This window comes from Ciconia boyciana, chromosome 2 (genome assembly GCF_034638445.1).
Source record: "Ciconia boyciana chromosome 2, ASM3463844v1, whole genome shotgun sequence".
Lineage (NCBI taxonomy): Eukaryota > Metazoa > Chordata > Aves > Ciconiiformes > Ciconiidae > Ciconia > Ciconia boyciana.
The window spans coordinates 123173901-123191644 of record NC_132935.1 but is presented as its reverse complement, the minus strand read 5'-3'; the positions used below and the strand labels follow the sequence as shown (position 1 = coordinate 123191644).

At 43.4% G+C, this 17744-nt stretch overlaps 1 protein-coding gene across 1 annotated transcript in view; it reads left to right on the top strand.

The window, feature by feature from the left end:
- Positions 1-10498: 10498 nt before the first annotated feature.
- The window catches only part of STT3B (STT3 oligosaccharyltransferase complex catalytic subunit B), a 53581-nt gene continuing 46335 nt past the window's right edge, over positions 10499-17744 (top strand). Inside the window, exon 1 of the mRNA XM_072853924.1 lies at positions 10499-11062. Coding sequence (XP_072710025.1) covers positions 10782-11062 — 281 coding nt within the window. The 5' untranslated portion in view covers positions 10499-10781. The remainder of the gene's footprint in view (positions 11063-17744) is intronic.

The following is a 17744-nucleotide window of genomic DNA, read 5'->3' as shown; positions in this document are numbered from 1 at the left end:
GTTCATCTCCCATCAAACCAAGACATCCGTCAATCTGCAATACTCTTCTTCAGAGCCCTAAGAAACCTAGATTTTATTAGTTTTAGGGACAGATATTCAAAACTGTCTAAAAAGTAAAATACACTATAACATCCTTACAGTTCTTTTACTCTATGTGTAAACTCTGTTCATCAGCAGACAGGACTGGGGAAGCTCCTTGCTCACAGTAGGAGACCCTGCACTAGACCAAGAGCATAAACATTGCAACAGAATAGCTGTTTTCAGTCCTTTTCAATTTGTATGCCCAAAAAAGTTTTCCAATTAAGATGTATTTTTCAATAGTCAATCTAAGGTCATTGGTATTGGGCTGCCTTTTGCAAACACCTTATAGGTAGCCATGATGGCGATCCACTGACCACGCTTTGAAATCAACAGCATTGTTAACAAAAGAACTGGCCCCCGTGACTCTATTCCTCCAGTAGGAAAAAGCTCTGTCACATGTAAGTTAGGCCTAAGAAACTGTATTTTTCCAAAAATTCAGAGTTGACTAGATACATAGGTAGAAACACACAGTGTTTGTTTGCTCATGGCATATATACACTCATGAGCTTGTTTTAAACACTTAACATCTCAACTCTGCTACCAGTGTATTATTTATAACTCCAGAGCATTTCTCAAGCCTTGCAGATGCCTGAAAATAAGGACTACATAAGCATAGGAAAGGAGGCAATGCCAATAACTATGTACTAAGAGGCTCAGAAGAGCCATAATACTGTTCTGGCCAATTTAAATATTCATTCTTTCCTTTTTAACATAAAGCCTCTCCACGTTCAGTTTCTCAGTTAAACAAGAGGTGAAGTGGTTTACATAGCAGTGCTTTAGTGAGATGGAATCTAATTACAGTTAATCTCCCAATATACAAAAGGGTGGCTTCCCAACAGTTAATAAAAAGCAATTGTTAGGAATGATGAGTACTGCTTCCAAAATGAACTTAAGGTAAAGCACAAGAATGTCTAATTACCAAATTAAAAACCTGTATTGAGAGGTATTCATTTCTCAAGCAAGGGTAGGTGGAACAAAATATGATTATATCTCTCATCCTGAAGGAAAGGAACGCTTGCTGTATACATTTCTTATAGACCGACCTTGCACTAGTGCTTAGGAAGCTGAATGCTTCTGCTTCAAGAAACTAGGTGACATGATGTTGGCTGTATGAGTAAAAGTATAGTAATACCACATGGAGCCACTGGACTAAAATATTGATATTTCATTTTTTAATCCTACTGGGGATCTGTCATTCTTCAGATTGTTCTAATATGTGACAGACAGAGAAAACTCCTTGCCATCATAAATTAATATGATCCAGGATTACACACCTAAAAGCACTCAGGGTTTGACCTTGCATTTCCAAATTTTTAGGAGTCTCTATAGTACTCCAAAACATAATTGTATTATGCTGACAGACAGTGCTTATAATACTCTGGAGGATCTGGCTGATCTTCAGAAGCATATCTCTATCTCAACTGAAACAGAGAATTAAGTAAAAGATGGCCAGTCTTTATGCTTAATATTCACAGCTTTCCTAGTTTCTGGCTGTGAGAACCAGTGGTGACTGTATTAATAAAAATTTTCTCCTATCACGTTAGAAGAAACCGCATAAAACTTTTACTTGACAGTTCAGGTTAGGACAGTGCACACTAAGCTACAGGCCACAGTAGCATGGAGGGACTACAATGAAATGACACTGCATTTTTCCCAGGCCTGACAAAATGACGCTAATGCTGTTAAAAGAGCATTTGAACACTGTCTTCTCTTCATTGTTACCTAGCACAATGACTGAATGAAGAAAACAAGAAAGTCACAGACTAATACAAGTCACTTTTCTCTCCAGAAGAAGGATAATTGTTGCAGAAATAAGAAAATATTACCATGCCTAATAATTCAAATGCCAGTAATTAACAGCCCAATAAAAATTGCCTAGGATTTCCACACAAATCTTACCATCTGCCTGCAATAAAAACCATGGAGTGTATCTCTGCTTCAAGTGGAAGTCACATGAAGGAGATGTAAGTAGAACTGATTCAGCAATTAAAGAACCTTGTATGTCAAGATAATGGGGTATTTTCTCTAAAAAAAGCCCATTATCTTAAATTCCTGAATTTATTCTTGATATTAATAAATAAGATCCTCTCAGAAGAAAAAGTTGTGTGACTCCATAAATACATACAGCCTCCGAGCATAATATTCAATGTCTGATGTTGTATAAACAAGAATAGTACATAATAAAAAGGTCTTTGAGTAAAGTAAAACACTCCTGGTAACGAGCAAAAAGATATGGTGCAGATAGCTTGGTCACATTCCCTATCCAGCTTGCCTGTGTGGACTCGGAAATCTGTGTTGGGTTTCCAAGATTTTGGTAGTGGGGAAACTGCAGGGGCAGCCTCTGTGGGAAGAGGTCAGAGGCTGCCCTATGCTGGACACAAATGGCTCCAGACGGCTCCACAACAGACCCACCACAGGTCAAAACTGAGCCCACCAGCCAGGTTAGTGGTACTTTTATGAAAATGTATCTAAGAAAGAAAAGAAACCACCAGCTAGAGAGAGGAGGAGGGAACAAAAAGAGTTAGAAACAGAGGGAACACCAAGGTCAGAGGAGGAGGAGGAGGATGGGGAGGAAGTGCTCCATGACAGATACTCCCTGCAGCCCGTGAGACACTAAATTTATACTATGCACTTGAAAGACTGCAACTACACTCACAGAATACATCTCTCTCAAATTAATGTTGATAAGCTCTTTATGACATAGTGTGTCTGTTAGATGACAGAGGACAAGAGCAGGCATGGAAGCTGCCATACAGTTTGGATGCCAGTGCTATCCTGGTGTGTCCACCCCGCCCCACCCCACCCCCCATTAACAATGCATGTCTGACACAGTAGGTTATGGGACAGAAAAGGCTCTCAGGATGAATCTTAAATACGGTACATAAGGGTCCACACTTTAGGTAACAGTTCAGGGAACAGTTGGAAGATTTGTCCACTCTCACCCATACAATTTTGAAGGTCAACAGTTTGGCTATTCTTACTGTGTGATCTCCACGGTACAAAGAAGCTAAAGCAACACTGAACATAGTCCTTTGTGCAAAATCAATGTGCATCTGTTCTAGCTCAGAAAAGAGCAATATGGAGATTAGAGTTACCACACAGGTCTCGGCAACTTTGGCTGGTCTCCAGCAACACTGGCTCCACGCAAAAATGAGGCACAATATCAACAAGGGGGGAGAAGGGAGCGGGCAGGCAGGCTGTATGCATGTGCCGGGGAGTAGTTACTAAGTCAGCATCTGTAAGGCACTTTTGTATCTTCATGTTAAAGATAATTTCATGCAACCCCCCAAAGTGTTTTTAAATGCAGAAGTACAGAGGGCATTAGAGGAAAAAACAAGAACAAGTTCTAAAGGACAGAATTCACACCAGAAAACAACAATGGGGCTTTTTAAAGTTGGCTTGTTACGTTAGGGTATATTACTCTGGCTGATTGCCACATCAAGGAAGGAAAATGGGGCACGTAATAGTCGCATAACCTACGCAATATGGCCTGCAAGTGTCTGCCTTGAACAGTGGCTCAGGTGCTTTGGCAGGAGAGTCTATCCTCTGGTCCTGTTTTTGCAGCAGCCCTTCTTATATAGTCAAATAAGAAAAGGATCGTTATTTTTGCCTCAGATTTATGTGGCTGCTTGCCTTTAGCAATTAGAAATTCTCTTTTAGGAAATTAATTTGAAATACTAGCTGGGTTTTTAAGTCTGGGAGCATGTGTCAGTAACTGGCATAAAGTATCAATAGGGATTTCAGTGTCCTAAGACCTATAAAAGTGGAACAAATATTTAAAGGAGGGATGCATAAAAAGAGAGTTTAGCAGTAAGGATTAATTATTGTGGGATCAGTTTCCTCAGGATAGGATTTTAAACATTAAGATTAATTGTTCCAGTTACATCTATGATAAAAAAAGAATCAGAAACACATGCCAGAAATTCAACTGGATAACAATAAATCTGGGATTCGAGTGCTACAGTCATTTACAAAAAGAGAATCCTGTGGTAAGAACTGAAGACTTAAAGATTAGATATCACAGAAAATAGTGTCTCAGTTCACATGTGGACAGAAGTCATTAAAAGCCTTCTAGTAACTTTTCTGCAATACAGCAGTTTTTCCACTTCTGAAGCCTCTAATCATTTGATGCTACTGCAGCAACCAAAAAAATTCAAGTCATATAAAGTCATAAAGTAGTCATTGCTGAATTCTCTTCTCAACAATGATGGAGTCCTCACTTCAGATCTCTATGTGAGGATGGGTTGAAATTACACTATCCCAAAGCACCCATAAGCTCCTGTTTTGTATTGCATTGTGCATTTTGGCACCGCTCATTCCACAACAAAATGACTTAAATTCTTTTGCAACTCTGATGCAGTTATTAATGCAGCAGTTGACTAGAAGTATATCTACAAGTAGTCTAGACAGCAAGGAGACAATTAGTCTGAATTGCTAGCAACAGAAAAGCACTAGAAACAATTCTTTGTAAACTTCTCTTTCCTCAAGGCTATGCACATTTAGACTACAAACCCAATTATGGAAAAACACTGAACAATACTTACAGAGAAATTTTCAGGCATGGGGAATTCTTTGCTGATACTGCATTACGCGATCTTCAAATTTTTTCCTACTGAATTAATTAATGCACTGAAGTATCTTTGATACTGTAGGAGAACTTTCCAACTTAAACAATTTGCTCAAATTTATCAGACAAACTAAAATCAGAAGAGTTAAACTTTGATGAACTATGGTAATAGTTTACAGACAATGTGCAAACAATACCCCCTTCCCCTATATTCAGTTGCTACCAGGAACTGTGTGGAATGTTCTGGTGAGGGAGGCAATGAAGAAAAATGCAACTCAAGGATGATCAAAATCCTACCAACAAAAAACTCCCACTGATTTCAACAGGCTTTAAACAACAACATAAAAATAATTTTCTTTCCTCTCTGTCCCTCTGGTCTTTGCTGTTTCCACACGTCTTACTCTGATGCCGTAACATGCAGCTGGTGTTACAGCTAACAGCAGAATGCCTCTTTCCTGTATTCTGCTCTCCCCTCTCATTTCAATCTAGTGACAAAATTCACCATAATTGCAACTAAGCAGTAACAGATCCCATATATTTAAAATTGATATATCTCTCACTCCACTCCCCAGAGGTTAGTTTTACCCTCCAGCTGGTTCCCTTAGCAGCTTTGCTGTTCCAACATAATATTTTAATAAGACCCAGTATCTAGAACTTCTGGGGACTTAGCATTTACATGCTAAACATCACTCTTCAGGTATTTGATGGGCCATTTAGTGATGTCCCTGAAGAAAATGGCCTTTTTTTAAATTTTATTTTTTGCTGATCATCCCCAAGGCAGCACATTCCTTCTTATCAGAAGGAATAAAATGAAAAAGTTTTGCAAAAATGCTTGGCTGCAGCATTTGCCAAGAACAAACAAGTTCTGGTTAAGGCGCTTGCAAACACTAGAGATGACAAAACACAACACTTCAAGAAAGGTAATTCAGAGGTCCACAGGTTTTAAATGTTGCACAGCACTTACGTATGTGGGTAAAAATATATACATGCATAATGTTCAGTATGGTATTATTTTATTTAAAGAAAGACCCAGTGTGTGCCTCTGCCTCAGTTCTTCTAACAAGGGAGGGGGACTTTGCAGAGCTGCTACCAGCCCACCAGAAGGAAAAGCCCCATTTCTTCACAAGAAGTGAAGACGAGGTTGATACAAAAGGCGCCGGCAGCAGAATATGCCAGAGGTTGGCTAGGGAGAGCAAAAAGCTTTGTGATGCCTGGCAGGTCTGTGCGTGCAAACCAGAGTGATTTTTACCACTGTGCAGGTCATGGGAAAGGGAAACTAAGCAGGATAATTAAGACAGGAGAAGCAGAGGAGGAACATCAATCAACACGTGTTTAAATTATTGGAGAGGAAGAGGAGAAATCACCAGTAGAACACTGTTAGGAGTAAGTCAAGTTTCTACTGTTACTGACTAAAATGCTAGATGAAGGCCTTGTCTAAACACAACAGTTGCGCCATTTTAATTCACATCAGTTAAAAACCTCATTATAGTTACACAGGTGCAAAGCTCTTTGCAGACAATCTTGTATCAGTTGACAACTGGCTTAAGTGATTTACACGTATCCACAAAGGGTTGCACCTGCTTAATTAAACTGATTTTAAAATTATTTTAAACTCATGCCATTTTGTCTATATGGAGACTAATAGATGGTTACTTTTAAAATGCATTAAACTTCAGCTTCTCAAGAATAATTATGTGCAATAGTATTATGTTTTCCCTCATTTAAACACCGTCATATATTTTTAAACAATGATCATCTGAGCACATAGCTGAAATCAAGCATCCTCCACCACATCAAGTTATGCTCAACTGTGCTACTTACATTGTAATATCCTTTAGTTCAGGAAGTATTGTATCGTTAATTTCTAAAGCCATCCTCAAAAAATCTTAACACCCAACTTATTAACTTGTTCATCTGCAGGACCACAAAGTTGGAAGGACTGTTTAAGAGACTTGTTTATTTACCTCAAGCCTGAACTGCTCTTCAAATGGCTTTCCAAACTAAGGTACCTACTCCTGTTAATAAACGCTGCTCAACTGTTGCCAATAAAGCTTGGTGAAAAGTATGAATTGTTCCCAACAACCATGACTTTGTACTTCTGATTAATAATTTATTACCTGGATGTGTCCATGTGCAGTTTTTTTCTGCACAAATTTTGTTTGCCATTCTTTCAAGAGTAGACTGAACATCAGTGATACACAGTAGCTGTGTTAAGGCACAAGGAGCTCTCATCTGACATTTTCCTGTATGCAGCTCCACAACTTTCAAGATGCTCTGGTTTGTATAACCATAACATGAATTCTGCACTTGGCATTATCCCCTGAATTAATTCCATTATTAAGGAAGCTTGAAAATGAAATAAGATTTTTTTTCCTTAAGGCATGTGGCTATTATTTTGCATGCTCAGAATAGGAAACTGATTTTCTATATGCAAAATGGTTCATAATCACTACACAAAGTCAACTCCTCAGCCACTAATGTGGACATTTTTGTGGTTTTTTGTGTTCAAAGAAAACACCACCACACACAGTGGAATAAATCAAACCAAATTACCTTAAAACAAATGCAAGAACACAAGAGGATAGGAGGGGGAAAAAAAGGAGAAAAAAAAAAGAGAGATGAAAAACCTCTTTCCCATCAATATATTAGTATGGGTTGAATGCAGTTTTCAGTAGATATGTTTCGTACCTCCTCTACAGAAATGTACTTTCCATTGCTGTCATGACAGTATAGTACCAAAATAACTCAATCCTTCCAACTATAGGAGTCTATGAGTTTCCATCTGTGTGCATTTGTTTGATCAATTTTATTGTAAGACTACTAAACCTTATTTCATACAAAAATTTAAACAATACATTTACAGAAACATTAATAAAAGCTGTTACTAGAACTGTGCTTTTGCTGCCACCAGATTTCATTGCCCAAGCTCTGAGGTATTCAACAGTACAGACTTTCGAATGGTTTGAAAATGAATAGGCAACAATATCATTTGTTACCAACGACAAAGAAACACTTTACCATTAGTCAGCATTCAAATAAATCACATTCTGTCTGGGCTTGTTTATGCTCAAAAAATTGTCTGATTTAACACTGTTAGTGTAGTCAGAACGATATAACCTCCCCGTTGGATGTAAAAGTTATAGCACTGAAATTTAAAGTAAACACCATATAACTTTATCCACACCATGATCTGCAATAATTTTTAAATAAGCCAGATTCCCTATCAAGGAAAGTTAACACTGATACTAAATTTTACATAAAAAGGAGTTCTGATATACACATTTTTTTTCCAGCTGATATGCATCATCAGTCCTTTTTGGCTCCTTAACATCTAGAAAAATGGTCGGGGGGAGGCAAGAGAAGAAAAGACAAAGGTATTCTACATACAACACTACCATTTAAAGCAGCTCCTCTACTGCATCGTTAAGCTTGAACTGCTGTTACCAAAAGACAGGATCCCAACCGTGAGAATGGAAAGACCGCATTGTCATTTCAGAAAAGTAGACCAGGACTGAGCCTGTTGTAAAATCAGTCAATGGATTTTAGAAAACATTTTATAGTTGCACACTTCTAGTCACATTTGCTCTTTGTTCATGAGCCAATTAAAAAAAAAATCCTTCACTTGAAATGCCAGTTGGTCAGCTCATTAAAAAAGCCTCACTGACAACACTAGAAAAGGGGCATATGTCTAACTCAGTTTATCTTGAGCATATTATTGGCCTCTTTTAACAAGAGTAAGAAAGAACACAGTATTAAAAAGCAAGCAAACAAACAAAACTACACCAAACAAAAAGCATAGCCTTTTAAGAGTCAGATTCAGCAAAACTGAACCTCAAAATTTTCTGGAAGTTCTCCTAAGCCTTATTCTAAAAGAGTATGTAAAATGGAGCCTTTTAGGAGCAACAGTATATCGAAGTGCTCATCTTAAAACGTGCACACACCTTACAATACAGTAACTCTGCTTCCAAACCTGGTGACCAAGTCACAGCTGCTGACTAATGCAAGAATGGAGGAAAAATAGTCACATTCTCTACAAATTGTTAAACAGAGCTTTCCACTAAAAGAACAACTTTAATAGAAAGGCTTCCACTTTGCTTACAGTGAAACATACAGTTTTCTTCCTCTGGCAAATAAAACAGAGACAATAGCAGGGACTAATTAGAATGATATTAGTTAGCTAAGGCCCAGTGTAGTCCCCTTTGACATTAGTGAAATTGAACTGCAAATCTTCAGGACCTTTGAAGAGCCATGTTTGTGTATCAAAGGGAACACCTGGAGATCAGACAACAAAACCCAAGCTATTTAATTTCAAAAATACAGCCCCACATAAAAGTCACAAAATGAGTTGTTGGTGTAAACAGTGCAAACAACCACATATTTTTTGCCTGTGCTTAGTATCATACTTCTTCTAAAAGCAGGCAGTCTCCTGGCATATCTGAGTAGAATGAAGGTCGGCAAGACCATTCAAAAAGCATGACCGCAAAACTTCACTAGCTTTCAGTTTTCTTCACATTCTCATTTTAACTGCAGGTTTCACAAAAAAATTAAGGAAGTTACAAGACTCCCAAATAGCATTTCATTATGAAAACTCCTAAAACAGAAGTCACTTTGAAAAAAAAAAAAAAAAAAGGCAAGGTTTCCATTTGCCGGTCTCTGTACCAGACTGGAAGTGCTCCCAGCAGAGGCAGGTGGCTGCAACGGGGTGAGGGTAGCAAGCTCACCCGGACCTCGGCCAGGCCTTGCCTCCAGCTACTCCTCTCCTAGCTGCCTGAAGGTCAAGCGCCGGCACAACGCTTGCTGCGGCCAACGTGATTTCTACTGGGGTAATTAAGCATTTGAAACAAACGGATCAAAGGTACGTGAGCCCCAAGGAGGCACAGCATCGAAGAGTAAGCTCATACCATGAAAGACAAAGAAAAGCAGGCTCCAGGGCTGAGAGGCAGGTGACCAGCGCTTAACGCCAGCCCACGGCCCCCCTCAGGGGAGAGAGGTGAGCCTCCCTAGGGACGGCTGGTGCTGCTGCTGCCTCCTGCCACACACGCACAGAGCTCCCCTGACAAGCAATGGGCGTCGGAGCCGTTACAACCGTTAGAGCAGCCGCTCGCGCGCTTCGGGGCTGGGGCACGCCCCCACCCCGCGGACTACGACTCCCGGCAGGCTCCGCTCCGCTCCACGCCGCGAGCCTCGGGCGCCCCCGCGCAGAGCACGCCGGGAGCGGTGTTCAGCCCACACGCACTGCAGCACCCTTGGCACGGCGCCGGGGGCCATGGCCCCCCCGGAGGGCGCCCACGTGACTCGCACGCCTCGCTCTGATTAGCGCAGACCACCGCCAGTCACCGCTGCCCCTTTTTTTTTATCCCCCCAATGGCTGGCGGTGAGCGCAACCTCCCCTACGCGCTGCCACGCCTTCACCCCCGCCCCTCCGATTGGCTGCCTGGGCTCGCCCCGCCCCTTTCAAATACCTGTCGCTCTGTGACAGGTCGTCACGGAGTTCCTGCTAGAAGGCCTACCGCGGGGATTGGTCCCTCCCCCCCGCCATCCTCGCCTTCTCCTCGGAGCCCCGCCCCCCCCGTAGCTCCTCCCGCGCTGGAGGGCGGCAATGTCAAACCGCTCGCTCGCCAGGATCCGATCCGCGAGCCCTCGTGCCCGCCCGCCCCCTCGCCCCTCCCGCCTGAGTCCTCGTGCGCGCGCGCGGGGCAGCCTCAGCCCCCTGGCGCCGGCCGCGCGCCTGCGGCTCCTCCGCTCTGCCCTCACCCTGCGCGCGCGCGGCCGTCGGGCCCTCCCCCCGCCTCGAGCCCCGCCCCCGGCTTCTCGGCTCCTCCCCCTCTCCGTCACTGGCCCCGCCCCGGGGCTCGCGCGCCGCGGCGGCCCCCCTCCGCTCCGCCCGCCCGCCCCGCGCCGCACTGGCATGGTGACGGCGGCGGCGGGAGGCAGAGCCCGGCTGAGCGAGGAGGCGGCGGCGGCGGTGGCGGCGGGGAGTCAGTGAGGATCGCTGAGGGAGCGGGCGGGCTCCGCCCCTCCCCTGCCGAGCCTCCCTCCCCCTGCCCTTCCTCCCGCTCCCTCCCCCACCCCTCCTCCGCCTCCTCCCCGCACGCGCCAGGCGGAGAGGCTGCGAGGGAGCCCCGGGTACAACATGGCGGAGCACTCGGCCCCCGACAACAAGCACAAACCCCCTGCCAACTCCGTGGCGCTGCTCAACAGCCGCGCCGGGGCGGGCGGCGGCGGCGCGGCGGCGGCGGCTGCCGGCGGCCCCCCGGCGGGCGGAGGCGGCCTGTCGGGGGGCCTGTCGCAGCCGGCGGGCTGGCAGTCGCTCCTCTCCTTCACCATCCTCTTCCTGGCCTGGCTGGCCGGCTTCAGCTCCCGGCTCTTCGCCGTCATCCGCTTCGAGAGCATCATCCACGAGTTCGACCCCTGGTGAGTCCCCGCCGCTGCCGGACGGGACGGGACGGGGAGGCGGGAAAGCCGCCCCCTCACGGGGCGCGCCTCAGGCGGGCGCCGCGCCGTGAGCCCCGGTGGCGGAGGCGGGGGGGCGCCCCGCAGGCTTCCCCCGCCGCGGCCGCGGGGACGGCGAGAGGCCCCCGCCGCCTGCCCCTTGCTCCGCCACTTCGCGAAGTTGCGCCCTGCCTGTTCCCCGGGCCGCCGGGCGGAGGGAGCCGAGAGCCGCGGCCGCCCTGGGAGGGAAGGGGGGAGGGAGGGAGGCAGGCGGTGCGGACGGGACACGCTGTGGCAGGTCGGAGGGAGCCCGAGGGGTCGCGGTGCGCGGGGACAGGCGTGAGGGGCCGCCGCGGGGCCGGGGCCGGCGGGCGGGCGGGGGAAGGGAAGGCTGGGAGCGAGCGGCGGTGCCGGGCACTTTGGTGTCCCCGCAGGGCGGGAGGGAACGCGGCGACGGCGGAGACCTCGGGGACGGGGAGGCGGCTGTTCTCCCGGATCCGGCGGAGTTGCGCGGGCAGGACGCGGTGGAGTTGCGGCAGGACGCTCCGCCGCGCTGCCAGGGGGCACGGGGAAAGTTGTGGCGCTGGCAGGGAGGCGGAGTGCCAGGCAGGAATCGGGGGCTCCGGCGACCGCCGTCTTAATGAAACAGTTGTACCAAACGTGACCGACGCCCGGGTCCGGCGTTGGTCTCCAGATGTGCGGTGCGGTTTCTCGGAGTGGTGGTTCCTAGATCCCTTGTCGGCCGGGGAGGGAGGAGGGTGAGGAATGCACTGCAGGAAGTAATCTTCATAAAAGTGACTTGAGGGATTACAGTGAAATGGGTGACATTGATTTACTGCCAGGTGTTTCAAAGCTGCGTTTCTGAGCCCAAGGACTTTTGCTGTTTCCCACGCATCTTGATTTTTCTAAAGATTGCTTTCCCTCCTGTAGAAGCTGTCTGTTCTTTTCCCTGTTGGAGGGGACTGAAATCATGTTGTGTATAAGATCAAGAAATGCTGCTCTCATTCCTTGCAGCAAGGCGAAGTGAAAGATGATGGGACTTGTGGGGCAGTTTTTTTAATGCAAAAACGTGACAATGAATTTTTATATTAGTGGCTACTTCATCCTAGGAATCCGTGTTTTTTTGAGAACTTTAAGTAGGGTAAGTGGCAGATGACTTTAGATTTTTAATTTAAATTTTGTTTTTAATTTAAAATTTTATGTCTCAAGTCTTATTGTTAATCGCATGAAGGAAGGAGATGCTTCCTTTTGAAATGCACGGTAGATACTCTGTATTAAACCTAATCTAAAATTGTTACTGAAATTGTACGTATCTGCAAAGCATGCACTCCACTTTGATAGTTTCAAAAGCACAACTTCCTCTTTTCTGGTTGGTTTTTCCCCCCTCGCTCCTGCTCCCCACCCCCCCACCCCCCCCAATGTAATCCATTCAGAAATCATGGCTCAGAATAGTGGATAGAGAACAAGGAATTGCTTTGTTTTTAAATGCTGTCTGAAGTAATACACGCTTTGTGATGTGAAAGCCAAATATCTCAAAATATCTTCAAAACATCAAGTAATTGCCCGTAATTTAAGTGTTTTTCTGCAAACACGAATGGAAGGAATGCAAACTCTTAATAAAGTTAACAACGGGGGGAGCACAGTTAAACACATTGCAGTGAGGCTATGAACCCAGGGTTGTATCCTATGGAGTAGTTCTCAGGTTCTTCTAATCTAAATTTAAGCAAAAAAACTTTTCCTTTCTATCATGGAGGAAACTTTTTTTATGAAGCATACAACCTACATTTTTTTACAACTTTATCTGATTTTTATAATCAAGGCTCATCCTTGTTGGCTAAATGGAAATATTACAGTGTTGAGTTGCATAACTTGTGTTATTAAGCCTTGAAGGACATTAAAAAAGGTGCTATGGGAGTTAAGTTCATAGCTGTAATATGGTTGTAAAGATTAAACTTCTGGTTTAAGCACTGTGTAAGTTGATGCAAAGTCATCTTCCTGAGTATACAAACGGAAGGCATTGCTGCCTATGCTACTGTATGTACCTTTGCTAATTAGAGAATAGATGAAGTTGACAAAACTCATTGATTTTAATGTAGGTCTGTGAGAAGCAGTTGAAATGTCAAGAATCATGCCAATGTCATGTTGCTGCATGCCAGAAATGGTAGAGGCAAATGCACTTAAGTTAATTAGTAGGAATGAGAACCTAAAATGGTAGAAACTGAGGAAAAACAAAGGGCTTTCTCTATTGCAGCAGCAATATTGGTGGATAGAGTGAAAAATGATGTCGCTCCTAAATACTGTTGAGTAGCTAGATAGGAATGGTTTTTCACAGTTGTAAGGGTCTTACAACTCTGAATCTAGTGTGGAAAAGGAGCTTATGAAAAGAGATTGGAAGCAGTGCTCTATTTTTATTTTTTTTAGCCACTTCTTTAGCAGCTTGTCCAGGTAAACTGGATTTCCCCCCCCCCCCCCGCCCCAGACACTAGCCACAGTCTTTGCTGGTGGAACAGTTCCGTAGTTTTCTCCATTCCTTTGGCTTTTTCTGTCAAGCTTGCATAGGATATCTTGCAATGTTCATATGTCACCTATTCTCTAGTATTCATTTGTCATCAAGAGGTATATTTGATAAAATGAGGAGCACTAGGCAAATCTGTTATTCTTTTGAATGGAAGAAGATTTTTGCCTCAGAGGTGTAGAAAGCTTTCTCATTTACTTAGGAATCCAGTTTTCTGGTATGGACATAAGAAACGTAGGAGATCTGGGGTGGGAAGAAAGGGAGATTTGCCTTGGGTTTTCTGCATATTAATTGAATCAAATACTACTTTTTTTCTAACATCCCTTTCAAGCTGCATTTCTGACAGTAAATTTAGGTTTTGATTCGGGGACAGGAGGTTTGATTGTTTTGTAAAATTAGCCTCTGAGACTTACTCCAGTTGGCATTTCTTCCAGAAATGACCCAAATGTAGTACAATAGGCCAAGGCAGTAGAGAGAGGACAGCTTTTGCTTTTGGTCTCCATTATAATACAATGCAAGTATGAGGCAAAAACAAACTGGTATTTTGAGGTCACCATACTGTCACTTACAAACTTGTAACCTATCCATCATTACTAAGATTACTTTTTTTTTTCCACACTGAATACCTCTTTTGTATAGTATTGACACTTTATTTTGATTTATTTCTCATGTCTTGTTTACTTTCCATACTTGAGCTGGTCCAGAGACTTTGAAAAATGCATGTTATTTTTGGCAGCTCCTAGGTCAGGTGAGCTGATACATGAAGTCAGTTGGCATTGACTTTAAGCTCTGCTGTTGACAGGCCTCCAGCATTTAACTTCAGGATCTCATTATCGGGCCAAGAAATTGAAACATGGATAGTGATGGTACTTTGGGATGGACAGGTTTCATGACTGAAATTTGGTTTATCTGTTGGCTGGTTTGGCAGCTGGGTGGACCAAGAGCATAATTTCTGTGCTACATACGCAGAAGTGCACAGTGAAAGCTTTTCATGAAAGTACAACAGCGTGTTTAACTCAGTTGTCAAGCAAGGTCATTCTTTCTGTTAGATGTTGCCTTAAATGCCAGCATGGCTGCTGAACCAAGGCAACCAAACATACGGAGTACTTGAACAGGGACTACTTTCTATGCACCGGTTTGTCTAAAGTACAGCTCCAGCATGCCCATATGCTATTTCGTTTGGCTGCTTGTATCATATATATAAATAATAATGTATATGTGTGTGTGTGTATATGTATGGATACGTATAAGATAGATATATCTAGCAAGACCATTGCGTGCTGATACTGCTACTAACTAAACTGGTAACAACCTTGGTACATCAGGAGTCTTCAGGGAGTGCTATCAAAATAGTAACATTCATTCTGTTTGCACAGTTCTTGCCATTAAGTCACACGTGTGAGAACTGTATCTGAATCATTAATCATATCCCATGACATTAGATCAAACTTTTGTCTTTCCCTGAGAATTTTAACAGCTTGCTAAACACCAGATTAACACCAATTACCTTAGGAGTGGAAGAGCTGGCTTAAGCTGGAATGCAGAAGCTCGTGTGTCTGCGCATGAGACCCTCTCCGTACCAGTTTGCACATGCAGGATGGAGCAGTAGTGCGATCTTTGTCTGTTACATTGCCTACCTACTACTGCCAGGAATGTTGTCTCCTACTGTCCTGCCAGTTCCCGGTACTGAACAGCACTATCACAATCTCATGTACATCTTCGTCTCTTCCAAACCAACATCATTGATCGCTCAAACCACCAGCTTTTTAACTGTCATCAGGGTGACCATTGTTTATCATACCTCACTGAGGTAACATAATTGTGCTGGTGGGAAGTATGGTTTATATATATGATAGCAATCCACTTTCTCATCACTGATACCATCATCTACCATTAGTGGACTTTGGTGAATGGGGATGAACTGGTGAAACTAAACATAAGGTTGGGGTCATTGCTTGCATTTCAGAGGCAGACAGGTTAAAGGAAGTTAGGATTTTATCTTGGGCACAGCTGAAAAGGCAGATTTTGCTAGGCTCAAATCATGTTTGCTAGATGGATTCTTGGGCTGTTCTGAACTTTTTTCATTAATGAAAATTTAAATTAACACCTATAAATATGATATGAAAGCTTCATTAAAATATGAAGTGTGACTCAAATGAACATTAGAAGTGGTGTACAGAATTGATTGAACACTGGAGGTTGTGTAAATGTATTGATTTCATTGGGAGAGAGTAAGGTTGTGGGTTTGTGTTGTAGTTAGCTGATCCGATGGTTGCCTTTTGGAGTTGCCTCTTCTGTCACCCACTGTGCAGTCCTGCTTTTTTCTTTGTGCTTGCTCTAAAGCACTCATGGTAAGTTGATTCACTGAGGTAAATTGTCAAAATACTGTAACATTTTAGTTCCCTGAGCCTGCCCACCATCAATTTTTATATTGCAGTTTAGTTTCTTATTTTTGAGGAAGAATACGAGTGCTGGGAGGGAATGTAAATAGCAACTGATTTTAGAGGGTAAACTGGGATTGAGTGGAGACATGTATACATATAAAAACAGAGTGTGTTAAGACACTGGAGCAACAGGAGTGACAAAAGAAGGGGTATATAGCAGTGAATGAAAGGACCTTAAGCTGGTGTTCATAAGGGGAAAAAAATTCATATAAAGAGGATGATAATGTTGATAATCTCAACTAACAGTGCTCAATCTGTAGGCTACAGGCAGATGTGGCCCACCCAGATAATTCATCTAGCCATTGCTTACCTGCTAGCGACTCTTCTTGCTGGGCAAACAGACAGCAGATTGCATAGTAAATGTGTTCTTGAGGGGTGGCAGCCACTGTCATCTCCCAACTGCTCCCTTTCTGGAGGCTTTCACCCCATCATATGGTCTTGTTGCAGGTGAGTACATGAATGTGGATCTGTTTAGAAAACATTTCCCACCCACTTTAGGATTCTTTTCCCAAACACTTCCTTTTGTTTATAATCTTCGACAACTTCCAGACCTTGGGAAAGCATTTGATTCCAATCCAGTTTGAATATAATCACTTCGGATTGATTCCGAGATGTTGCAAATGTCATGAGATTCATATTAAAAACTTACTACAGTATCTTCATTGACAAGCTTTTTGATTTTATGAAATGAGAATTACTCTATTTCTATTTTATAGGAATGTATTTTAAAAGATTGTGTGCTTACTGTCGGTGAACAGTTGGATTAAGTATTTTGTGACTTTTTTCTAAATTTAAGATACAGACATATTACATTTGAATGATGAAAGTTGTTTATACTATAGTAATACTAATAATTTTAGCAGGATTTCAGGTAGCTCAAACTCATTTCTGCCATTTTATTATAGCAGGAAAAATACTCTAGTGTAGTCTCCAAATCTGATTTAGCGGGGCCTGTGTGTTCATGAAGGGCAAGTTTAGAGATTTCTGTGTTCTTGGAGAATAGCCTGCCAGGTATCTTCCCCTTCCCCCCTTTCTAATGAGGAAGATCCAGATCAGGCATCTTTTTTGATCACTTCTGTTCCAATATGAGATGTGTTGAGAAACTCTGTTAGCACAGGTCAGTCTCTGGCTTTTGGGGCTTTCTAGATAGTAAGATAATAAATCCTGTATGTCCAGGGACTTGAACAGCCTTTCCTTGTTTAGGTACTTGGAGGGTGCTGTTTTGAAGCTAAGTAAACATTTCTAGAAGGTTGATACGGTGTTAATAGTCAAGAAGATGTGCAGTTGACTGTGATGAACTTCTCTACTGCTTAGGAAATTGCAGAAATAGGTAAATATTAGAAATCTAATGGAAGGAGGACAATCTGGAAAAAGAAGATTGGACAGAGTTGAAGGCATAGCGGGGAGTGAGTGGGGAGACCTCAGACTAGATTTGATCAGTTAGACTGGTGCAGCTGAAAAGTGGTTCACCATGTGGCCTCATAAAATAACATTCATGTAAGAATCAAACCTCTGCTCCATCTCTACTATTGTTTCCTACCATCTTTACTTAGCAGGAAGTGTTTCTTTCCTCACTTGCACAACTTTTAATTGGGCTGAAAGCCTTATCAGACTTCATGTGGGTGCAGTAATGCACGAGAGGGTAGGAGGGGCAGTGTTCATGAAGCACATGCAGAGTATGGTTCAGTAGAGAGACTACTACTAC